The sequence below is a fragment of the Triticum urartu genome, chromosome 7A (assembly GCF_056163025.1).
Source record: "Triticum urartu cultivar PI428250 chromosome 7A, HENAU_Tu73, whole genome shotgun sequence".
NCBI lineage: Eukaryota > Viridiplantae > Streptophyta > Magnoliopsida > Poales > Poaceae > Triticum > Triticum urartu.
Window position 1 is genome coordinate 585,845,754 of NC_141879.1, and position 24,996 is coordinate 585,870,749.

The following is a 24,996-nucleotide window of genomic DNA, read 5'->3' on the forward strand; positions in this document are numbered from 1 at the left end:
TTGCGTGAAGCTGTTGAAGAGGTAGACTTGCAGGTAGTTGGGTTGTAGGTGGTATAGTCTATCCGGAGTAGAGAGTTAATGCTTCTGAAAAACTATGCCTCGGTCATCCGTTTCTCAAAAATCATGTAGTGCGTGAAATCCAACGGGAGAGATCGAGTCTTGTGGGGAAAAGTGTGCAAACCTCTGTAGAGTGTATAAACTAATCATGGTTAGCCGTGTCCCCGGTTATGGACATCTTGAGTATCTAGTACTTAGATTATCATATGTATCTCATCACTCTAAGTTAATATTGTTGGGTTGATAATTACTTTTAATTGGGAATGAGTTGGAGGAACCTTCTCAATGATGTTTCAACTACCATGGTAGTTAATTAAAATCTATTCCTTTATTTTAGGAAAAAATTGGCTTTTCGCAAAACTTTAACCGTAGAGCTTTCCACCAGCCAAATATGCATATAGTGATAGCATTATTCTGTTTTGCTCTACTGTGTTACATTGCCAGCATATTCCATGTGCTGACCCGTTTCGGGCTGCAACGTATTATGTTGCAAACTTTTCAGACGAGGAGTAAGGTTCATTAGGTCGTTGTCGTGCAGCTCAGCTATGTCGTTGGAGTTGATGGACTCACTTTATCTTCCAAGCCTTCCGCTGTTATCGTATTAGATGGCCTTAAGCCATATTTATTATAATAAGTTCTCTTTTGAGACATTCAATGTAATAAGTGTGTGATTGCCACTCTGTTATAAATACTTCGAGTACTGTGTGTGTCAGCATTACCGATCCAGGGATGACACTGAAGCACAAAGACTTGACCGTTTGAGATCGGGTCGCTACAGTAGCATAATATGGACGAACCCATACCCTAGCCTACAAGCCGGCTCAATTCTCGCGCTGCAAGACTCAGGCAACCTCCAGTTACTCGCCACTGGGGGAATGCCCATCACCTGGGAGAGCTTCCAGCACCCAACTGACACACTCCTCCCAGGTCAATCGTTGGGCTCTGGAAAGGCTCTTCTGTCCAGGCACTCCGACACGGTCTTGTTCCCCGGCTGCTACAGCCTGCAGGTGCAAGGCGATTGTAACATCATCTTGTACCTCACAAACCTTGCCACCGGCAACCTGGATTCGCACAACGCATATTGGAGCACTAACACCTACCAGCCGGACAACCAGGTCGGCAACATGACTATTTTTTTTGACTCATCGGGCCATCTGTACTATCAGAGCAATGACAGCACTGTGGTTGACCTGATACCCCCGCATCCAAAGTCTAGGTTTGGTTACCACCAGCATGCATCACTCGATCCAGATGGCATCTTCCGCATGTACACCCGGCCGAAGAACGCCATGGGAAGGAGAAACTTGTCGTGGGCAGTCATGGGACAGTTCCCAACCGAAGGTTGCAAGATAAAAACCTCTATGCAAGGTTTGTGTGGCCCCAACTCATACTGTGTGTACGGTCCTAACGACCGGCTCAATTGTGAGTGCCCAAGCGGCTACTCCTATGTCGATTCTCAGCTCAGGTACATGGGCTGCACACAGGGGTTCATGTCGCAGAGTTGTGACGAGAAGAACCGCTCCGCCGAGTTTGGGGTTGTCAAGCTCCCGAACACCACTTGGGGAAACTCGCCATATGAAGGATATTCGCACACCACAGAGGACCAGTGTGCAGACTCTTGCCTAAAGGACTGCCTCTGCGCCGCTGCTATGTATGATGACAGTTATTGTGCCAAGATGGTGTCATTGGCAGGATTTGGACGGCAAGGAGGAGACGTCGCCATGAAGGCATTGATAAAGGTACGGACGAGTAATCCCTTCGAGCTGGTGCCACCGAGAAGGATATTGCCTTATGTATTACTCGGTTGCTCGGGGTTCGTGTTGCTATCCGCAATAAGTAGTCTCATGTTACATTGGTACCTTAGGAAGAAGAATGCCAACCATGACTTTGTGAGGGCTTACACTGCAAAAGAGCTTTACAGAGCCACCAATGGCTTTTGTAAGTTGTTAGGCAGAGGTGGCTTTGGCGAGGTCTACCATGGGGTGTTAAAGTCGCTACACTCTCCTGACATAGCAGTGAAGAAGCTCATCAGCTCCAATGGTTACAGCGAGAGGGAGTTCGCGAATGAGGTACAGTCCATCGGCCAGATCCACCACAGGAACCTAGTCCGCATGGTTGGTTACTGCAAAGAGCAGGAGCAACGGATGTTGGTGTTCGAGTTCATGCCAGGTGGTTCCCTTCGGAGCTTCCTTTTCCAGCCTAAGCGACCAATGTGGAGTTGGCGTGCCAAGGCAGCACTCGGTATTGCCAAGGGCCTAGAGTACTTACACGAAGAATGCAATTATCCAATCATTCATTGTGACATCAAGCCTGACAATATATTGTTAGATGGCAAGAAAAATCCGAAGATTACTGATTTTGGGATTGCAAAGCTTCTTAGTGACCAGCAGATGCACACCACGGTGACTAACATCAGGGGCACAAGGGGCTATATTGCCCCCGAGTGGTTCCAAAGTGATAGGCGCATTGACACCAAGGTTGATGTTTACAGCTTCGGCGTTGTGCTACTAGAGATGATATGCTGCCGGAAGTGCCAGGAGCCGGTGACCGGGCTGGATGGTGACGATTCAGTCACACTGTTTTGGTGTGCTGGTCAGTTGGTCTGTCATGGCAAGATTAAGGTTTTGTTGCATAATGATGACGACACCATTGAGGATTTGGTCAGAGTGGAGAGGTTCATGCGTGTTGCACTCTGGTGCATTGAGCAGAATCCTTCGCTCCGTCCGACAATGCACTAGGTGGTGCAGATGCTGGAGGGCGTGGTTGAGGTCGACACTCTACCTGCTCCTAAAAGCTCCAACTGTTCATCACCGTTGACCTCTTCGGTCGACGGGAGCACTCTGTTGCCAGGTGGTGCTAATCTTGAGATAGAGTGATATTCTGATAGGCTGCAGCTTCGAAATGATTTTTTTACTTTTCACCAATGCTAATTGTTGAGCCATTGTGTACCTCTAGATGGTGTAGCTAGACTTCAATCATGCCTTGTAGCTATTACATGTCTTCGAGTAAGTATTCATCCATTGTGCTCCACTTATGCAATAATCCTTTGGTTTGAGCACTAATTCATCATGATTTATTTATTTTTACCTTTTTAAAGTCACAGGATATCCTTCCTGGGTTCAAATTAAGTGTGTATAATGGTTTAGGAGAACATACCACATGGCAAGAGCAGCAGCAGCAAGATTGGGCTGAAAATTATGTCAGCAATTCATTCAGTTCTACCTGTCAGAGGGGGAAGTATTAGTAAACTAAAATTGAACTTGGTTGGGCATTTCTCATAAGAGCAATGAGTCATAACTCAGGGAAACCCATCTGGATATTTCATAGATATTCGGCCAAAGATCAACTAATATGAGTTCATAAATCAAAGGCAAAGAAATGCTTATCACTCATTTGTCGAATAGATGCTAACAGAACAACGGTAAGGTGAATGAATAATAACCTTGGAGATGAATAATAACAGGAAAAAAACGTGAAGGGTGAATAAATAAAGGCGTTTGTATGCAAGTTTTACTGTCCATGTGCCTCCTTGGTGTGCCTTTGTCACATTGGCAGTACCAAGTCACTTCAAAGCACCGTGACGTGGCAAAGTACTTAATCAGGATTTATGCCAAACCACATGTGTTATGACCGGCATATTAGGGGCCTAGCCAAGTGGGTTGGGGCTCAAGTTATTTTATTGTTATTAGGGGCTTAGCCCAATTGTCTTATCATTTGTTTAGGAGTCAAGTAAACCTCTCTATATAAGAAAAGGAGATGTATCAATCTAATCAAGTAAGAAGCAATTATTATTTGCTCGGCTTCCCTTAGGGAGCCGGGAGACCTAACCCTAGTCGCCTCTTGCGCCGCCACCGCCTCTTCTCCACCACACAAGGATGGCGCCCAGCCGCCGGCCACCGGCCGCCGCGCCCTCGTCCTCGTCCTCCTCCATCTTTCTTGTACAATCTCCATCCTCGAATTGACAGAACCCTATCTCCTAACACCTTGGTATCAGGTAGCTTGGGTCCGATCATGTCTGCGCCACCACCCACCCCTCCGCTGTCCACCTTGCCACTGTCCACCACCGCCGCCCTCTCCATCGCGCCGCTAGCGTTTCACCCCGCCACGGTCGACAACTCCACCGCGCCGCTCGGTTACTCCGCGGGGGCCTCCACCGGCCAGTCGCTGCTTGTCCCCGCGCCACCTGTCGTCGTCTACTCCCCGGCGAAGATGACCGGGGTCCTCAACGACCTTGTCACCGCCGTCCAGGGCATACGCCTCTACCTGGCCAGGCCCTACGGGTAGCCGCCGCCCTTGCAGCCGGCCGCTGCGACGGGCCAGCCGCCTTGCACTGGTACGCGGCCACCACGGCGCCAATCAAGCCTCTACACCACCACTGGCCCGGTCAGCCGCCGCCCGCCGTCGCCCCCCACTGGCCGCAGTAGCCGGCACCGCCGATCGTCGCGCCCCCGACGCCCCAGCTGCCGGCCCCACCGCCGCCCGCTGTTGTGTCTCAATGGCCTCAATGGCCGGCCCCGGCCCTCGCTACGCCCCCGACGCCTCCTGGGTCCGGGCAGCCGCAGCCCCAACTGCCGGCCCCACCGCCGCCCACTGCCGCGCCTCAATGGCCACAGTGGCCGGCCCCGGCCCTCTCTGTGCCCCCGACGCCTCCTGGGTTCGGGCAGCCGCAGCCCCAGCTGCCGGCCCCACCGTCGCCCGTTGTCGTGCATCAATGGCCACAATGGCCGACCCCTGCCCTCGCTGCACCCCCACTCCACCCGGGTTTGTACCGCCGCAGCTGCCGGCCCCGCCCCCGCCCAGCACGGGGCCCGGGTCACCCACGCAGGGAGGCGTACCGATCCAGCAAGTGTGCTTCCCGTCGTCACCGTCCCCAATATCGGCCTGGCTGACCGGATCATCGCCGCCGCCCGTCTACACTTCGGCTAGAGACTGCCGGCACCCACTCTACAGTTCGGTGATCCCTCCGGCTCGGCGGGGCACTCCACGGGCCGCGGCCATGCTGACCGGGCGCCCCAATCCTCGCTGCTTCGCACCTCTGAGCCAGTCGGCCACGGCGCTCTGACTCAGACACCGCCGCGGTTTGCCAAACTGGACTTCGTCACTTATGACGGCATGGAGGACCCCCTCAACTGGCTTAACCAGTGCGAGCAGTTCTTTCACGGGCAGCGCACCCTCGCCTCGGAGCGTACCTGGCTCGCCTCTTACCACCTCCGCGGCGCGGCACATGCCTGGTACTACGCCCTCGAGCAGGACGAGTGCAGCATGCCCCCTTGGAAACGCTTCCACGAGCTCTGCCTTCTTCGTTTTGGGCCACCGATCCATGGGAGCCGCCTGGCAGAGCTAGGCCGCCTTCCCTTCACCTCCACGGTTCAGGACTTCGCCAACCATTTCCAGGCCCTGGCATGCCACGCGTCAGGCGTGATGGCGCGGCAGCGGGCCGACCTCTTCGTCGGTGGACTTCCGGATCACATCCACGTGGACGTGGAGCTTCGGGGACCCCAGGATCTCCAGACGGCCATGTACTACGCCCGCGCATTCGAGCGCCGCGCGGTGGCCATCTAGCAGGCATCACCGTCCCGGACCGCTGGGCCGCTACCCTGGCCGGATGTTCCCGCGCAGGGTCGGCCTGCGCAGGCTTCCGCGGCACCCCTCGCCGCGACCGCGGCGCGCCCGTTCCGCCGGCTCACCTCGGCCGAGCTGCTCGAGCGTCGCCGCCAAGGGTTTGTGCTTGAACTGCGACGAGCCCTACACGCCCGGCCACATCTGCCCGCGACTCTTCTACCTGGAGGCTGCAGACTACATTGAGGAGGATGCCTTCGCCGACGACCTGACCGCCCCAGCTGTCGTGAAGGTGTTTGACGCTGGTTGATCACCTCGAAGAGTTCAGCAAGCGCTTCCCCACCTTACAGCTCGAGGACGAGTTGTTTGTGCAGGCGGGGAGAAGTGTTATGACCAACATATTAGGGGCTTAGCCCAGTGGGTTGTGGCCCAAATTATCTTATCGTTATTAGGGGCTTAGCCCAATTATCTTATCGTTTGCTTAGGAGTCAAGTAAACCTCTCTATATAAGGAGAGGAGATGTATCAACCTAATCAAGCAAGAAGCAATCATTATTCGCTCGGCTTCCCTTAGGGAGCCGGGAGACCTAACCCTAGCCGTCTCTTGCGCCGCCACCGCCTCTTCTCCACCATGCAAGGACGGCGCCCAGCCGCCGGCCGCCGCGCCTTCGTCCTTGTCCTCCTCCATCTTTCCCCTACAATCTCCGCCCTAGAATCGGCAGAACCCTAGCTCCTAACAATATGCTAGGGAACAATGATCAATTTGATTCGATTAATAAGTTTAGTTACCCAAGATCATATTTACTCTGTTAGTAATATAATAGATTCCAGATTCCGGTTATGCAGGCCTTAGCCAGTTAGCCTACAAGATAACAGCTGCAAATATATTAGCAGATGGCACAAATATGAACGGTGACAATTGAAGATGTACTTTTAGGATAAGTTACTACCCAATATTCAATATTCATGTATGCATTTGTCTTCAGCTAGTCATAAATCATGGGAAAGTAATATCCTTTGCAGGCCAAGAATATAACATTGACTGCATATTTTTGAGGTCCTCTATCAAGAAATTTACCACTCCAATAAGAGCCTGAACTATAGACAAGGCTACTACAAAAGTTCATCTGTAAGACAAAATCTCAAACTTTATTCTGATCGAGTTTTAGCCTCCGCCTTGAAGAAAAGAAAAGGAAAAAATATGTCCCTGTTCTGACATGAGACTGAAACATCAGCCCTTGATGTTGCCTAGCCAAAAAAGCATGGGGAATTGCGCGGCCGCGAGGAATAGAAGAAAGTAGTGGTTCCTGCTAGGATGTCTCTCATAAGTCCTCGATGCACCCTGCAGAACCCTCTTCATCGTCTTAACCAGGAACACTCCAGTGCAGATACAGAACCACGGCAGCACAAAATAGTATGAGTAGCTCCAGAAGATGCGGACAAGCATCGCAAGTGAGGTACCGGCAAACCCATAGCCGGCATATGCCACAATGTCAAGCAACGGCGATTCACCACTTCCCAGTGAGTAAAGTAGTGCTTTAATGAGGATGACTTGCATAAACCAACCGAGTAACCCTTTTGTGAACTGTATAGTCAGTGCCTCCGGGGTAAACCTGCATTCAGGAACAATGTTGATAATCAGACAAGCACCACTGAAGCATTAAGGATATCCTGAACATTAAGGAGCACTGTTTTCCTCTAGAGAAATAAAATAGTGCATTTTATTTCTTATCTTAAACTAACAAACAGAAACCACTATAACCGCTTGGAACAAGCGGTTAGCTATCTCAAAAACAATCAGCAACAGAAACCACTATAATAAAGTGACACATATATGCAACCAAGTAATACATATATTATACTGCTCGTGGAGTCATACTGCACATTTCTTCTAGAGTCCTACAAGTAGAAGAATCAAAACTTGTCCTGGGTGTGCAGTTACCTTCCAAGAACACACAAGGCATATCCAGCAACTACAATGTAGGTGGCAAAGGCCATCAGAGGGATGTACAGATCTGGAGCATTGATGTCTTGAACTGGAGGTTTGTATGACAGCCTTCCTCCCACTGGCTCAGTTATCCTAGTCCAGTGTCCCTGAAGGAAGAGAAACGATAAAAGGATTGAATGAGACCTCACAGTCTGCAGGTACGACACGAAAGAGGTTCTTGAGAAAAAGGAAGCAGTCAGTCCTTACCCGATGCAGAAAAGGAAACAAGACAACTTTCAGCTTGTTCCTCACATACTGGTTGTTCACTTGAAAGTAATATTGTGGATTGGACAAATATTGGGTGATCTGTATACGCAATCAAGCAAACTTACATTGAATAGTTTTTCGAAAATCAAACAACAGGTATATCTATGAATGAAATGCATCCATGCTTACATTGCTTTGCATAAAGTCGGAGCTTGAACCTAAAAACTTCTCACTGTACACTCCTAGTCCACTTCGGATGAGTCCAGGTCCAGCTCCATACAAAGCACTTTGAAAAGGATCCGCCTGTGAAGTAGTAGGCCTGCCTGCCAATCCTCCCAGATCAATGTTCATTGCTGCCATCACGGCTGAATAAACAAAGATTGTTCAAACCAATAGTCAGACAACAAGATATCAATTGTGAATGGTCATGTCATCTACAAACTACGTACCACTTTAACTGCATCCTTTAGAATCCTGAGAATATAGCCCACAATTGCTCTTATATACAAAGAAAAACCCTAAGAAACTGATTTCATAATGTCCACCCATGATTTTATATATGAAACAAACATTGTAGAAAAAGTACAGTAGATGGATCACCACGACCCAGATATGACTAGCAGCCATATGCCAACTTACAACAGAATGTGACGATGTTGAACAGAACATGTACTGTAAAGCTAATTCGAAAGAGAGGGAGAAATAGCATGATATCTTATCATCGTTCATCAGCCCGTAGGTTAGCCCAATCGCAGTGCCTAGTAATGATGCAATGGCCGTTGGACGTGGCTCCGGTGGCCCCGGCGCTGGTCACCGCTGTTGGGGGACGGGCAGGAGGCTCTTCCCCCAGCGCAGCTTCTCGCGAGGAGGTCATCACTTTCGGTGGGATCCCGGATCCTGTCTCTGCAGGGAGACGGGTCAGCGGGAGACTACAGGAGCAGCCGGATGTTGATGATATGCAGCTCAGGTGCGCGCTAAGGGCGGCCAAGCTGCGTGACGTCGAGCTTTCTACTGGTATGTCTGTTAACAAATTTAATTCTATTATGCATTTTACCAATGATGAGATTGTGCAAAATGCGAACCAATTAGGAGTATCTCTGGGTAATAATGATCTAGAGATTTCTAAATCTGTTAATGATATGCTAGACCTGGAAGCTGAACGAGCGTTAGATTTGATTCGTAACTTGGCGGCGGTTAGGCCGATGAATGAATCGGAGATTGATGCGCTTGGGGTTAGAGTTCTCGATGGCTTGTGTGCTGATCTCGATCCTGCGGTTCAGGAGGCGGTGGAGGAGGATGAGTATGGCCTCCCTGAAACTTCTAACCTTGAGGATGAGTCTTTGGGGATTGACGATCATTCCGAACGTGCCGAACCCTCTGATGTTCGCGTTCAGCCTAAACGGACCTGGAAACGGAAGGTCCATCCGGTGTCGGCTGTGCGTAGAAGTGCTAGGATCCGTACCTCTAAAAAAATTTATGATGAAATATGAGAGGCATCTTTTGGAATAGCAGAAGTCTTAAGGACTTGGCTAAAAGACGGTTTCTAGCAGAGGCTTCTCTTGAACATCATTTAGATTTTATTGCTTTGTCCGAGACTGGACGAAGTAATTTTTCTCCACAATTTCTTAGTACCTTATCTGGAGGGGTTGATTTTGACTGGCACTGTCTCCCACCTCGAGGAAGATCCGGTGGGGTTTTACTTGGGGTTAAGTGCGAGACGTTGGAGGTTCGGAGTGTAGTGTTGGGTGAGTTTGCGGTAAAGTTTCGGGTCAGAACTAAAGCGGATGGGTTTATTGGGTTTTGGTGGCAGTCTATGGGGCTGCGCAACCAGAACTCAAACCAGATTTCTTGGCCGATCTAGTCCGTGTTTGCGGTAGCGAGCAACTACCCGTCTTAGTGGGTGGAGATTTTAACATTATTCGAAGAAAGGAGGAAAAGAATAATGACAATTTTGACGGCAGATGGTCATTTATGTTCAATACTATCATAGAAAGCTTGGATCTCAGAGAGATAGAGCTTTCGGGTAGGAAGTTCACTTGGGCAAACTCGCTACCGGTTTCGACTTTTGAGAAGCTCGATCGTGTTTTGGCGAGCGTCGATTGGGAACAGAAGTTTCCTCTGGTAACGGTGCAGGCATTGACACGAGGTATCTCGGATCACACACCGTTACTAGTCGACTCTGGAGTTCAAACTCATTTGGGTAATAAGAATATCTTTTCCTTCGAACTTGCCTGGTTTGAAAGAGAAGGGTTTATTGAGTTGTTAGCTAGAGAGTGGGCTAAAGACTCGGGGGGAAGGTCACCCATTGAGCGGTGGCAGTGCAAGATCCGTCATCTTCGAAGGTTCCTTCGTGGATGGGCTAAGCATACGAATGGGATATATAAGGCTGAGAAGGAAAGACTCCTTATGCTCATTCATTCCCTTGAGTTAAAAGCTGAAACATTTATTTTAGATACTTCTGAGTTGGAGTCTAAAGTGGAGGCCGAGTTGAGGTTGAAAGCACTCCTCCACGAGGAGGAATTGAAATGGGCTTTGAGAGCTAAGGTTCGTAAGGTTGTCCAGGGAGAGGACAACACTCAATTCTTTCATATGATCGCTAATGGAAAGCATTGTAAGAAGAGAATTTTTCAATTAGAACAAGATGAAGGGACGATAGTTGGTCAGGAAAACCTGAAACTTTACATTACCAACTATTATAAGAAGTTGTTTGGCTCTCCGGTAGAGAGTTTCGTGTCCCTGGATGAGTCAAGAGTTGAGGATGTTGCCCAACTCGAGAGGGAAGAGAATGAGATTTTGACTGCTCCTTTCACGGAGAAAGAGGTGTTTGAGGCCATTTCACAAATGAAGAACAATAAAGCGCCAGGACCAGATGGTTTCCGGCGGAGTTCTACAAAAAGTGCTGGCATTTTATTAAAGGTGACCTGTTACCGATGTTTCATGATTTGTTCAATGGTCAGCTTCAGTTGTTCAAGCTCAATTTTGGAACAATAACTCTTCTCCCTAAGAAGACGGAGGCTATTTGCATTGAGCAGTTCAGACCTATCTGTTTGCTTAATGTCAGTTTCAAAATTTTCACCAAGGTTGGGACGAATAGACTCACGCGGATTGCGCATTCAGTTGTGCAACCGTCCCAGACCGCTTTCATGCCAGACAGAAATATCCTTGAAGGAGTGGTCGTCTTGCATGAAACGCTCCATGAGATTCACTCCAAAAAACTAGATGGTGTGGTTTTTAAAGTGGATTTTGAAAAAGCATACGATAAAGTTAAATGGCCGTTCCTTCAACAGGCGTTGCGTATGAAAGGATTTGACAAGGCCTGGCGAGACCAGATTGAGTCCTTTACGCAAAAAGGGAGTGTAGGGGTTAAAGTGAATGATGATATAGGTCACTATTTCCAGACACATAAAGGCCTAAGGCAAGGAGATCCCATGTCACCGATTCTATTTAACATAGTGGTTGATATGTTATCCATTTTAATAGGTCGGGCTAAGGATGCGGGGCAGGTTTCGGGCTTGGTTCCGCACCTAGTTGATGGTGGTATTTCTATTCTGCAGTATGCTGATGATACTATCATTTTTATGGAGCATGACTTGGTGAAAGCAAGGAACATGAAGCTTGTGTTGTGCTTATTTGAACAATTGTCTGGACTCAAGATTAACTTCCATAAGAGCGAACTGTTTTGCTTTGGGAGAGCTAATGAGGACCAGGAGGCGTATAAGCAATTGTTCGGATGTGAGTTGGGTTCGCTACCGTTTTCTTACCTAGGTATACCCATTCACCATCGTAAGCTGACGAACAAGGAGTGGAAATGCATCGAGGATGGTTTCGAAAAAAAACTGAGCTGCTGGAAAGGGAAGCTCATGTCTTATGAAGGATGATTAATTCTGATTAATTCGGTCTTAACCAGTATGCCCATGTTCCTTTTATCCTTTTTTGAGGTCCCGGTGGGGGTCAGGAAGAGGTTAGACTTTTATCGATCGCGTTTCTTTTGGCGGAATGATGAGTTGAAACGAAAGTATAGGCTTGCAAAATGGGATATCATCTGTAGGCCGAAGGACCAAGGCGGTCTAGGCATTGAAAATCTAGAGATCAAGAATAGATGTCTCCTTAGCAAGTGGCTATTTAAACTCTCATCCGAGACAGAGGCTACATGGGCTCAGATTCTCCGGAATAAGTATCTTCAGGCTAAAACTTTGGCTCAGGTGACAGTGCGCCCGAATGATTCTCCGTTTTGAAAAGGGTTGATGAGAGTCAAGCCCCTTTTCTTTAACGGGACGAAAATCTTAGTCGGTGATGGGGCTAATACGAGGTTCTGGGAGGATACGTGGCTTGGGGAGACGCCTCTGGCACTTCAATATCCTACTCTGTATAACAATGTTCGATGTAGAGAAGCCTACGTTGCAAATGTCTTACAGTCCACGCCTCTCAATATTAGCTTCCGGAGGACGCTAGTAGGCCATCGGTGGGAGGCATGGCTTCATCTTGTACGAAGGCTGATGGATGTCCAGCTGTCCCAACAGCCAGATAGATTGTTTTGGAAATTGACTAAGGACGGCAGGTTCTCGGTTAAATCCATGTATCTGGATGTCATTAACACTAGTGTCATTCCTTGCTCGAAGCACGTCTGGAAAGTTAAGGTACCTTTGCGTATCAAAGTGTTTATGTGGTTTGTGCATAAACAAGTGATTTTGACGAAAGATAACCTGGCAAAACGCAATTGGGTGGGTTCTGCTAGGTGTAGCTTTTGTGATTCTAACGAAACTATAAGGCACCTCTTTTTAGATTGTCCGCTGGCTAAGATTATTTGGCGTTCGATTCATATTGCTTTTAATATTACTCCACCTACCTCTATCAATATGTTATTTGGAACTTGGCTTGATGGGGTTAACTTGGATATAGCAAGACACATTCGTGTGGGAGCGTGTGCCTTGTTATGGGCAGTATGGAACTGCAGAAATGATTTGGTTTTTAACAGAAAAACGAACTTTCACTTTTTGCAGGTTATTTTCAGGGCCACAGCATTGATCCGTATGTGGTCGTTACTCACTCCGATGGAGGCCAGGGGGCGTTTGGCTACTGCGTCTACCCGATGGGAGATGGTAGCTCGGGGTATTTTCAACCGGTTTGGATGGCGGTCATGTAATAGGATAGGCATGTAGTACTCCTATTTTTTTGCCAGCCGGTTGTGGCTTTTTTGATTTGGCTCGCTGGAGCAGCTTGTTCTTTTTTTTACCTTCAGATATTGTGACTACTTTTGTTTTGATTTATAGGCCGTATGCATCTTTTGGATGCAGAGGCCGGGGTAATGCCTCTTTTTAAAAAAAAAATGATGCAATGGCCAACCACAAGTAGCTAGTCTGGTTCCACAACTTCTTTTCACATAAATTTCTCCTATCAATGCATTGAGACACACGCCCTTTTTCGCAAAAAAAAAAGTTTCCCTTGAATACCTAAATCCTTGAGAAAATTATGGCATCCATAAGCATAGATCTACAAATAGCTTAATTCAATTTTTGTCAGCACATCTTTACAGATAAATACCACTAACCAAATGTTCACAAGAAATGCCGAGCACACGATAAGCACCGAGTGTGAAGCGTAGGCATTAGAAGGATCAACCTGAACCTCACATGCTTCCCTCTCTAAAGTTTGCAACTACTTTTTACTCAAAGAAATCAATACTTTATTCTGAAAATATTTTTGAAATAAACTTGACCTTTCATTGTACTTGTGAGAAAAGTTCCACACAAAGAAAATTCCTCTTTGACTTATTTTCGAAAAAAACAAATTTTCGGTCAAAATAGTGTGAATAGTGACCTATAATAGCAAATAATTTTTGTCTTTTTTGCTGAAGTCGACGTTGTTTTTTTTGTGAAAATTTATATACTAATGCACAAATAAGTCAAGTTTAATCTAAAAATACTTTTGAACTATTTTGACTTTTTGTTTAATTATTTAAAAAAGTATTCCATATAGGGTGTCTATACATGCAGGAGCCAAAGGGTATTTCCCAGAAAGAACCCTGCTATACACACGACAGTACAGAGATGATTTTTAAACGATGTTGAAGTTCACGCCATGTGATGCACGCAGCAGCACTACTCCACCGTTTGATATAAGTGTTGGTTGCATGTCGTGTGTGTACTGACGTCTGCACAGCAATTTCGGTGAAGGAAGGACATTGTCATAAACTCTGTGCATTGTTCTGGGTACCTGTGTACTACTTCCGTTTCAGTTTACAAATCCTACGCGTATACCTAGATTGTCAATTTTATCACCTTAATATAGACTATATAACACAAAAATTATACGGTTTGAAAATAGAACATCCAGGGTTTATATTGATATGTTTTTTGTAATATATGACTTGTATTAGGTTGGTCAAACTGACAATCTAGAGGCACGCGCACGCCGTGTAAACTGAGAGAGAGGTAGTAATTAAGTAGGTCTTTGATTGCTGCCAACATAAAAATGCCAGAAGTTCCCAGTAAAACAAACAGCTGGCCCTAATTAAACATCTTCTCCTTCGAGCTTTGGACGAGCTTTCGGGCAATTAGGAGGCGATGGTGTACTTTCTGCTAGAATCGACGGGAACCATGAACAAATCTGCACATCTCAAGTCCTACTCACGGCCTGAGCTTTATGGCCCGTCGTCATCTTTATTTGTTGTGCCTAGGCCAGACCTAATGCACTCTGGTGGTACCTGAAACGAAGTTTTACATAGTTTGTTCGTGCAGCCTTCCAACTAGTGTGCGGTTTTAGAGGGTGCTTGGATTCAAGAGACTTATTTTAGTCTGACTAAAAATAATCTTTTTAAGAGGCTAAAGTTCCATGCACCCCTGACTAAAGAGGGGCTAAAACTAGTCTTGAGACTAATTTTTTTTAGTCAGGTGTACCCCTACTAAAATGTGGATTAGTTCTCTCTCTCCTCATTTAACTCCTCTCTTTTAACACATGCAAGTTCTGGATTGGAGGGTTTGAAGGATAATAAATGCTCATTAACTTGATTTTAATCTTTTTAGTATTTAGATCTAAGCATGGGTGAGGCTAGCAAGTTTTAGTCTCTCTATTTTTAGTGATGAGACTAAAACGTATCCAAATACCCTCTTATTCATTTGCGTCTGATTGCTTCAACCAAAATTCTGACGCAAGTTGCTCATTTTTTTTGGCGAGAAAACCACTGATTATCCAACTGGTTTATAATCTACTCCTAGAACAAACGTCATTATTGATAGCTGCATGTACCATGTAAGTGCATGTAGGCATGTGTCGCCGTCAAAGCTGTTGAATCCTGCTTGGGTCACATTCAGCGTGCGAGCGTGTATGAACTGGAGTATGCTTGGAGATCGCCCAAACCAAACCAGTTTAGTCGTTGTGAACTTGCACGCGCCGTCGCGTGGCCATGAAACAAAATCAATCTCCAAAAGCGTCGTTCGGTCAGTTGAGGCGTCGACGCCAACCGCAAGCTCGATCGCCCCGGAGTGAAGCTCAAGCTTAAGCATGCCGTTGCCAATCGATCGGCTGCGATGCGATTCCGTTCCTACTAAGAAGATGTTTAACGTGCGCGCCATACGATGTTAGAACAAACTAACCAGAAGAATCGACGCGTCGCCTGACGTGCACGCAAAACTATCCGAAGCTCCTTGCACACGCAGTAAGCCAGTGGAAACATATAGTACTCCTACTGTACTAGTGTTCGAGCAGAGCAGTATATAAAGGAGCCAGCTCCGGTCAGTTCAGGCACACTACTACTACTCTCTTAGCAACCAGAGAAGAAGAAAGATGGCTACGCTCAGAGGCAGAGGCCTGGCTCTCGCGTTTCTAGCGAGCTTCCTCTCGGTCCACCTGGTCATGGCCTCCTCCGACGACTTCCTGCAGTGCGTGCGGGACAAGATCCCCGGCGAGCTGGTGTACACGCAGTGCTCCAGCAGCTTCTCCGGCGTGCTGGTGAACTACATCAAGAACGCCAAGTTCGTCAACACCACGGCCAAGCCGCTGTGCATCGTGACGCCCACCGACGCGTCGCACGTGCAGGCCGCCGTCCGGTGCGGCCGCGGCCACGGCGTGCGCCTCCGCGTGCGCAGCGGCGGGCACGACTACGAGGGCCTGTCGTACCGGTCGGCGCGGCAGGAGGTGTTCGGCCTGCTCGACCTCGCGGCGCTCCGGGCCGTCAGCGTCGACGAGGCGGCCTCCACGGCGTGGGTCGAGTCCGGCGCCACCATCGGGGAGCTCTACTACGCCGTCGCCAAGAACAACCCCCGCCTCGCGTTCCCGTCCGGCGAGTGCCCCACCATCGGCGTGGGAGGGCACTTCAGCGGTGGAGGGATCGGGATGATGATGCGCAAGTACGGGCTGTCCATCGACAGGGTGGTGGACGCCAAGCTGGTGAACGCCAACGGGGAGCTCCTCGACCGGGCCGGCATGGGGGAGGACCTGTTCTGGGCCATCCGCGGCGGCGGCGGCGGCAACTTCGGCGTGGTGCTGTCGTGGAAGGTCCAGCTGGTTCCCGTCCCGGCCACGGTGACGGTGTTCAACATCGCCAGGACGCTGGAGCAGGGCGCCGTCGACATCCTCACGAGATGGCAGGACGTGGCGCCGGCGCTCCCCAGCGAGCTCACGATCACGGTGATGGTGACGGGGCAGCAGGCCGTGTTCCGTGCGCTGTACCTGGGCGAGTGCGGGTCGCTGGCCTCGACGATGCGCGACCGCTTCCCGGAGCTGAACATGACGAGCGCCGACTGCCAGCCCATGACGTGGCTGCAGTCGGCGGCGCTGTCCTTCTTCAGCTTCACCAACAGCAAGCCGGTGGAGGACGTGCTCCTGCCGAGACCGGCCAGCCCGAGCACCTTCAGCAAGGGCAAGTCGGACTACGTCCGGCAGGCCATCCCCAAGGCGGTGTGGAAGGAGGTCTACGCCAGCTGGTTCACGATGAAGGGCGCCGGGGTGATCGTGCTGGAGCCGCACGGCGGGTACATGTGCGGCGTGCCCGAGGACGCCACGCCCTACCCGCACCGGCGCGGGGTGCTGTACGTGATCCAGTACATCGCGTACTGGATGAGCGCGGACGGCGGGCCGGCGGCGACGAGCTGGCTGGACGGGTTCTACGGGTTCATGGCGCACCACGTGACGAAGCACCCGCGGGAGGCATACGTCAACTTCCGGGACCTGGACATCGGGCAGAACGCGCTGGAGGAGGAGGACGGCTTGGGCGCCGCCGAGAACGCCCGCTTCTGGGGCCAGCGCTACTTCCTGGGCAACTACGAGAAGCTCGCCAAGGTGAAGGCCGCCGTCGATCCCACCAACTTCTTCCGGAACGAGCAGAGCATCCCGCCCATGCGCAACCAGCCACGCGAGTGAGCACTGAGCAGAGCAGGGTTGCACGCCAAGGCAAGGCATCCATCGGATCATCAACAAACTAAATCATTCATGGTCTTCGATGGTTTACTTTGCTGCGTAAAGAATACTGCTGCTGTCAGTTGTATTGGATTGGATCCTTGGTGACGACTACTGGTTCAGACGGTTTACTTTCCTGGTTAAGAAGTGTCGGTTGTATTTTTTATCCCTGTTCTCATGTCTAGTTGTCTACTAGTACTACTACAGTTGAGACAGTGTGCTTTCCTGGAAAAACAAGTGTCGGTGAGTGTGTGATGCTTCTTGAGATGTTTTAATGGCCATTCATGGCGTGTAGCGTGCTTATGTTATTGTTCATTAATTGCACTACTAATTGTGTGGTCTTTTAATATTCGACCGACCACTCGACTTTCTATTTCTATCTTTACTTTAATAGTTTGAACACTAGAGGGTCCCGAAGGAGCATATGTTTCATTGGGTCTTGTTTGGTTCATAAGTCCTAAAACTTTTTTTAGAGGGTGCTTGGATCCAAGGGACTATTTTTAGTCTGACTAAAAATAGTCTCTTTTAGAGGCTAAAGTTCCAAGCACTCCTGACTAAAGAGAGGCTAGGACTAGTCTTGAGGCTAAAAACTTTTAGTCATAGGAAACCTACTAAAATATGTATTAGCCCTCTCTCTCCTCATTTAATTCCTCTACTTTAACACATGCGAGTTCTGCATTGGATGGTTTGGAGGATAATAAATGCTCAATAATTTGATTTTAGTCTCTTTAGTATTTGGATCCAAGCATGGGTGAGGCAAGCAAGTTTTAGTCTCACTACTTTTAGTCATGGGACTAAAACGTATCCAAGCACCCTCTTAGGCTAGTCATAGTGAGGGTAACTTAGGTAGTAACTTAACACATCCCAAGACAAATTTGCTTATGTGGCAAGTATTTAATGATGAAAGAGGTGCTTGTGGTAACATAATATGTTACTGTAACATAGCGCTTTCCGAGGCAAAATGAGTCTATGACCTAATAAATGAAGCAATCTATGATATTAGTATTATGTTACTTTGCACTACGGAGGTAGTAACTTAGACTAGTGTCATATGCATGACATTAGTATAAGTTACTCCCCAGTATGACCAGTCTTAGTCCCAACTTATAAGTCCCAAGTCCCTAAAAAGTCTCTACCTGTATGGTTACTGGGACTTATAAGTCTCTATAAGACCATATTATAACTATAAGTCCCTATAAGTCTTTCCTTGAGAGTCTTATTTCATAAGTCCCAAATGCCCACTTTAAGTCCCTATAAATCCCTCCTGTTTGGTTTAGATGGGACTTATAGGAACTTATTTAAGTCCCTAGACCAATAATCCCTGGAAACAAACATCCTCTTAATCTCCTGCTTAAAAAAATGACGGAAATGCTACTCCTAGCAAAAGAATTGAACACGTCAGGATTTGTCATGCTTGCTGAAGGGAATTGCCAGGCTCGTGACACATAAAAAGTTGATTTGTCATGTTTAAAAATCCGAGATTTATATTGTTGTTAAAAAAGGATGCGTTTAGCGAGTGGCCGTTGGCTTACTAGTAATCCGAAATGGTTGGCCAGCCTTAAAAAGTGTTGGTCCCCTCTACTACTAACTCATATTAGGAAAAGTACCCATATAAACAGGTGTGAACACATTTAATTTATATTTCATTCTTTTTAAGATGTGTATAGTGAGTGGCCGTTGGCTCGCTACTAATCCGGAGTGGCTGGGTGTTGGTCCCCCCAATCCATACTAGGAAAAATATCTATGTGAATAAGTGTGAACACACTTAATTCATATTGGTCGTTGTATCGTTAGAACTAGAAAAAAATATTCATATGGATAGGTGTGAACGCATTTAATTTAGATTTTATTTTTTTCTAAAAGGATGTGTCTGGTGAGTGCGTATTGGCTCGCTAGTAATCCGGAGTGTTTGACCAGATTTGAAAAGTGTTGGTCCACTAATTCATATTACTAGGAAAAGCAAATTGCATTGAACAAGTATGAATACATTTATTTCATATTTTTAATTTTTTAAAGCCATAAGTTTTGAATTGAAACCGAAATTAAAATCCATTTTCACTGCTGGAATTCTCTCGACGTGCTCTTCGAAACTATATCCCATTGGGTATGTTTCGATGAATTTTGTGTGTGTAATTTAGTCCCTATTAGGTGGGATGCAGAGGAAGACGACGCCCACCACAATCTAAGCCAGTCCTCGTTTGTTTGAGGATAGTGCAACTTTACATTAAATTAACAGCAATTTCACAAATACAACGCTTTGCGTATATGCCAATAGTAAAGAGCTGTCCACACCCATTCAATTTACTGGACAGTGTATTTAATTGACGCAGTGTCTGACAAAGTAGTGCAAATTTTCAATGGAGAGTTGATTGAAAATAAAGGAATGTGAACATGCCAGACAACTTACAGTGGAAAGGTAAAATGGTAAAAGGTAAAATAAAAGATGCAGCTACAAAGACTTGGTACAAATAACGTCTGATTAAGTGTACATATAAAATTACATGATCAAGGTTGAATGGTTGATAATACAGATTAACTAATACAAACCATAAATATGTCTAAAATACCATATCTCCAGCAAAAGCACTATTTCTTCCACTCGTACTAAACTACACGACATAATATGTACTCCCTCCATTTTTATATACAATGCCACTATCAAAATAACAATTTGCAGATATACAAGGCCATTAACACTAATCGATGCAATATTAATGGTGTTTGCCTCGGAGTACTAGCAAAGGAGGACATTAACTATCTTTTGCATGCATGGGGGAGTGGGAGCATTGGCTTGATGTGCATGAAAGAGAAGAATACACATTAATTTACATGGCAAATAAGGAGATAAGCTAGCTTGCAACATTGACTTAGAAGACATTAACTTTTGCCTTAGTACCTGTAATATGGGTTTATGGCCTTGTATACAAAAATGGAGGGAGTACTAGGAATGCATACTCAATTTGACCATGCATGCAGTGATATAACTGTGTGGCCCCATGTCAAGCATTGATTGCCAACAAGTTGGATTGTCTGTGTCGGGCATTTACTATATTGATAATACTATGATGATTAATTGTACTTTTATGTCTTTAGTCTCTAGAGTTAGTATCATTAGATTCTCAATTATTTTAGAAGAGGATAATTTGGAGATTAATATAATAAGATTTCCTGGCATTATTATCGCGAAGTTCTTGGGTTTTCATCAAAGATGAAAAATAACATAAAATATCATTATAACTATCTCATAAAATCTTGGTTTTCCTAGAAATAAATAATACTATGGAATTTGTAACATGAAACTTTGAGGAATTAGTACCACCTTGAAAATATCATTTTATTAATTGAAAATCATAACAATCATGAAACCCATCGTTTACTTTAAGGCAAGTTTTAGGTTGAAATAATATATTTTCCTTACAAATTGGAACAACGGGTCGCATTTAAGTTTTGATGGGTGGTTGGGGAGTGGCCGCTGGAGATGATGGGTCTGCTTCTCTGCTACTGGTTAGGTCACTCTAGCTGTGTGATTTATACGAAAATATTTAGAGGGACATACATGATGTGTGACTCATGGAATACATCCCGACTAATATAGTGGTTGGGATTCCGATGCAAATGACTGGGGGAGATTCCGGTGAACGTGGTCACCGTGTGCTCCCCTGCAATTTCGCTATTAGGTGCAAGTATCTAGCAATTGATGTGGAACTATCTAGCAGTCAATGTGCAACTTTCCTATGCCCGTGGATGTGTAGTTTTCACATAAGGTCGTGGTTGTAGTTGCTCTCTGCGCCAATTGACACAACGAGTCATCTGTTGGGGAACGTTGCAGAAAACAAAAATTTTCCTACGGTTTCACCAAGATCCATCTATGAGTTCATCTAGCAACGAGTGATCGGATTGCATCTACATACCTTTGTAGATCACGCGCGGAAGCGTTCAAAGAACGGGGATGAGGAAGTCGTACTCGACGTGATCCAAATCACCGGAGATCCTAGCGCCGAACGGACGGCACCTCCGTGTTCAACACACGTATGGTCAGCGTGACGTCTCCTCCTTCTTGATCCAGCAAGGGGGGAAGAGAGGTTGATGAAGATCCAGCAGCACGACGGCGTGGTGGTGGATGCAGGGCGTCACCGCAGCAAGGCTTCGCCGTTATACTGCGAGAGGGAGAGGTGTAGCAGGGGAGAGGGAGGCGCCAAGACTCAAAGGTGTTGCTGCCCCCTCCCCCCCTTTATATAGGCCCCCTAGGGGGGTGCGCCGGCCCTAGGAGATGGGAACTCCTAGGGGGGCCGCGGCCAAGGGGTGGAGTGCCCCCCAAGCCAGGTGGGGCGCCCCCCCACCCTAGGGTTCCCAACCCTAGGCGCATGGGTGGGCCTAGGGGGGCGCACCAGCCCACTATGGGCTGGTTCCCCTCCCCACTTTGGCCCATGGGGCCCTCCGGGATGGGTGGCCCCACCCGGTGGACCCCCAGGACCCTTCCAGTGGTCCCGGTACAATACCGGTGACCCCCGAAACTCTCCCGATGGTCGAAACTGCACTTCCTATATATAATTCTTCACCTCCGGACCATTCCGGAACTCCTCGTGATGTCCAGGATCTCATCCGGGACTCCGAACAACTTTCGGGTTACTGCATATTCATATCTCTACAACCCTAGCGTCACCGAACCTTAAGTGTGTAGACCCTACGGGTTCGGGAGACATGTAGACATGACCGAGACGGCTCTCCGATCAGTAACCAACAGCGGGATCTGGATACCCATGTTGGCTCCCACATGCTCCTCGATGATCTCATCGGATGAACCACGATGTCGAGGATTCAAGCAACCCCGTATACAATTCCCTTTGTCAATCGGTACGTTACTTGAAGGAAATATGCCCTAGAGGCAATAATAAAGTTATTATTTATTTCCTTATATCATGATAAATGTTTATTATTCGTGCTAGAATTGTATTAACCGGAAACATAATACATGTGTGAATACATAGACAAACAGAGTGTCACTAGTATGCCTCTACTTGACTAGCTCGTTAATCAAAGATGGTTATGTTTCCTAACCATGGACAAAGAGTTGTTATTTGATTAACGAGATCACATCATTAGTTGAATGATCTGATTGACATGACCCATTCCATTAGCCTAGCACCCGATCGTTTAGTATGTTGCTATTGCTTTCTTCATGACTTATACATGTTCCTATGACTATGAGATTATGCAACTCCCGTTTGCCGGAGGAACACTTTGTGTGCTACCAAACGTCACAACGTAACTGGGTGATTATAAAGGAGCTCTACAGGTGTCTCCAAAGGTACATGTTGGGTTGGCGTATTTCGAGATTAGGATTTGTCACTCCGATTGTCGGAGAGGTATCTCTGGGCCCTCTCGGTAATGCACATCACATAAGCCTTGCAAGCATTGCAACTAATGAGTTAGTTGCGGGATGATGTATTACAGAACGAGTAGAAAGACTTGCCGGTAACGAGATTGAACTAGGTATGGGATACCGACGATCGAATCTCGGGCAAGTAACATACCGATGACAAAGGGAACAACGTATGTTGTTATGCGGTCTGACCGATAAAGATCTTCGTAGAATATGTAGGAGCCAATATGGGCATCCAGGTCCCGCTATTGGTTATTGACCGTAGACATGTCTCGGTCATGTCTACATTGTTCTCGAACCCGTAGGGTCCGCACGCTTAAGGTTACGATGATAGTTATATTATGAGTTTATGCATTTTGATGTACCGAAGGTTGTTCGGAGTCCCGGATGTGATCACGGACATGACGAGGAGTCTCGAAATGGTCGAGACATAAAGATTGATATATTGGAAGCCTATGTTTGGATATCGGAAGTGTTCCGGGTGAAATCGGGATTTTACCGGAGTACCGGGAAGGTTACCGGAACCCCCCGGGAGATAAATGGGCCATGATGGGCCTTAGTGGAAAAGAGAAGAGGCAGCCCTACATGGGCTGCGCGCCTCCCCCTTCCCCTAGTCCTATTAGGACTAGGAGAGGTGGCCGGCCCCCTCTCTCTCTTTTCCCCCTCCGCAAATCCTATTCCAACTAGGATTGGGGGGGGGGAATCCTACTCCCAGAGGACTCTCCTGGCGCGCCACACCTTGGCCGGCCAGCCTCCCCCCTCTAGTCCTTTATATACTGAGGCAGAGGCACCCTAGAACACATAAGTTGATCCACGTGATCTATTCCTTAGCCGTGTGCGGTGCCCCCAGCCACCATAGTCCTCGATAATACTGTAGCGGAGTTTAGGCGAAGCCCTGCTGCTGTAGTACATCAAGATCGTCACCACGCCGTCGTGCTGACGGAACTCTTCCCCGACACTTTGCTGGATCGGAGTCCGGGGATCGTCATCGAGCTGAACGTGTGCTCGAACTTGGAGGTGCCGTAGTTTTGGTGCTTGATCGGTTGGATCGTGAAGAATTACGACTACTTCCTCTACGTTGTGTCAACGCTTCCGCAGTCGGTCTGCGTGGGTACGTAGACAGCACTCTCCCCTCTCGTTGCTATGCATCACATGATCTTGAGTGTGCGTAGGAATTTTTTTGAAATTACTGCGAAACCCAACATTACTTGCCCGAGATTCGATCGTTGGTATCCCAATACCTCGTTCAATCTCGTTACCGGCAAGTCACTTTACTCATACCGTAATGCATGATCCCGTGACCAGACACTTGGTCACTTTGAGCTCATTATGATGATGCATTACCGAGTGGGCCCAGAGATACCTCTCTGTCATACGAAGTGACAAATCCCAGTCTTGATCCGTGTCAACCCAACAGACACTTTCGGAGATACCCGTAGTATACCTTTATAGTCACCCAGTTACGTTGTGACGTTTGGTATACCCAGAGCACTCCTACGGTATCCAGGAGTTGTACGATCTCATGGTCTAAGGAAAAGATACTTGACATTGGAAAAACTCTAGCAAACGAACTATACGATCTTGTGCTATGTTTAGGATTGGGTCTTCTCCATCACATCATTCTCCTAATGATGTGATCCCCTTATCAATGACATCCCCATGTCCATAGCCAGGAAACCATGACTATCTGTTCATCAATGAGCTAGTCAACTAGAGGCTCACTAGGGACACATTGTGGTCTATGTATTCACACATGTATTACGATTTCCGGATAATACAATTAAAGCATGAATAATAGACAATTATCATGAACAAGGAAATATAATAATCATTTTATTATTGCCTCTAGGGCATATTTCCAACAGTCTCCCACTTGCACTAGAGTCAATCATCTAGTTACATTGTGATGAATCGAACACCCATGGAATTCTGGTGTTGATCATGTTTTGCTCTAGGGAGAGGTTTAGTCAATGGATCTGCTACATTCAGGTCCATATGTACTTTACAAATCTCTATGTCTCCATTTTGAACACTTTCACGAATGGAGTTGAAGCGACGCTTGATATGCCTGGTCTTCCTGTGAAACCTGGGCTCCTTGGCAAGGGCAATAGCTCCAGTGTTGTCACAGAAGAGAGTCATCGGGCCCGACGCATTGGGTATGACTCCTAGGTCGGTAATGAACTCCTTCACCCAGACTGCTTCGTGTGCTGCCTCCGAGGCTGCCATGTACTCCGCTTCACATGTAGATCCTGCCACAACGCTTTGCTTGCAACTGCACCAGCTTACTGCCCCACCATTCAAAATATATACGTATCCGGTTTGTGACTTAGATTCATCCAGATCTGTGTCGAAGCTAGCGTCGACGTAACCCTTTACGACGAGCTCTTCGTCACCTCCATAAACGAGAAACA

At 47.3% G+C, this 24,996-nt stretch overlaps 2 protein-coding genes and 2 pseudogenes across 2 annotated transcripts; 3 read left to right on the forward strand and 1 right to left on the reverse strand.

Annotated features, from left to right (window-relative positions):
* The window catches only part of LOC125519090 (G-type lectin S-receptor-like serine/threonine-protein kinase LECRK2), a 64,442-nt pseudogene extending 61,509 nt beyond the window's left edge, over positions 1 to 2,933 (forward strand).
* Positions 2,934 to 5,169: 2,236 nt separating this feature from the next.
* LOC147960551 (uncharacterized) lies at positions 5,170 to 5,619 on the forward strand. Its single transcript, XM_087533407.1, has one exon. It carries the CDS (start codon positions 5,170 to 5,172, stop codon positions 5,617 to 5,619), a length of 450 nt encoding a protein of 149 aa, XP_087389533.1.
* A 1,013-nt stretch (positions 5,620 to 6,632) lies between these two features.
* Positions 6,633 to 8,176, reverse strand: LOC125522433 (uncharacterized). Its single transcript, XM_048687496.2, has 4 exons — positions 7,999 to 8,176; positions 7,810 to 7,908; positions 7,558 to 7,709; positions 6,633 to 7,228 (listed from the first exon to the last, which is right to left on the reverse strand). The coding sequence occupies exons 1-4, from the start codon at positions 8,167 to 8,169 to the stop codon at positions 6,847 to 6,849; spliced, it is 804 nt and encodes a 267-aa protein (XP_048543453.1). The 5' UTR covers positions 8,170 to 8,176; the 3' UTR covers positions 6,633 to 6,846.
* A 7,357-nt stretch (positions 8,177 to 15,533) lies between these two features.
* On the forward strand, positions 15,534 to 17,551 carry LOC125522457 (berberine bridge enzyme-like Cyn d 4 pseudogene; annotated as a pseudogene).
* The last annotated feature ends 7,445 nt before the right edge of the window (positions 17,552 to 24,996 follow it).

What these genes read in the sequence shown, in the direction of transcription:
- LOC147960551 (XM_087533407.1), top strand. Translation starts at nt 5,170, where the DNA reads ATGGAGGACCCCCTCAACTGGCTTAACCAGTGCGAGCAGTTCTTTCAC.
- LOC125522433 (XM_048687496.2), bottom strand. Translation starts at nt 8,169, where the DNA reads ATGGCAGCAATGAACATTGATCTGGGAGGATTGGCAGGCAGGCCTACT. An exon ending in TGTTTCCTTTTCTGCATCGG is followed by an intron (nt 7,710 to 7,809) that starts GTAAGGACTGAC and finishes CTCTTCCTTCAG; the next exon opens with GGACACTGGACTAGGATAAC. An exon ending in GCCTTGTGTGTTCTTGGAAG is followed by an intron (nt 7,229 to 7,557) that starts GTAACTGCACAC and finishes TCCTGAATGCAG; the next exon opens with GTTTACCCCGGAGGCACTGA.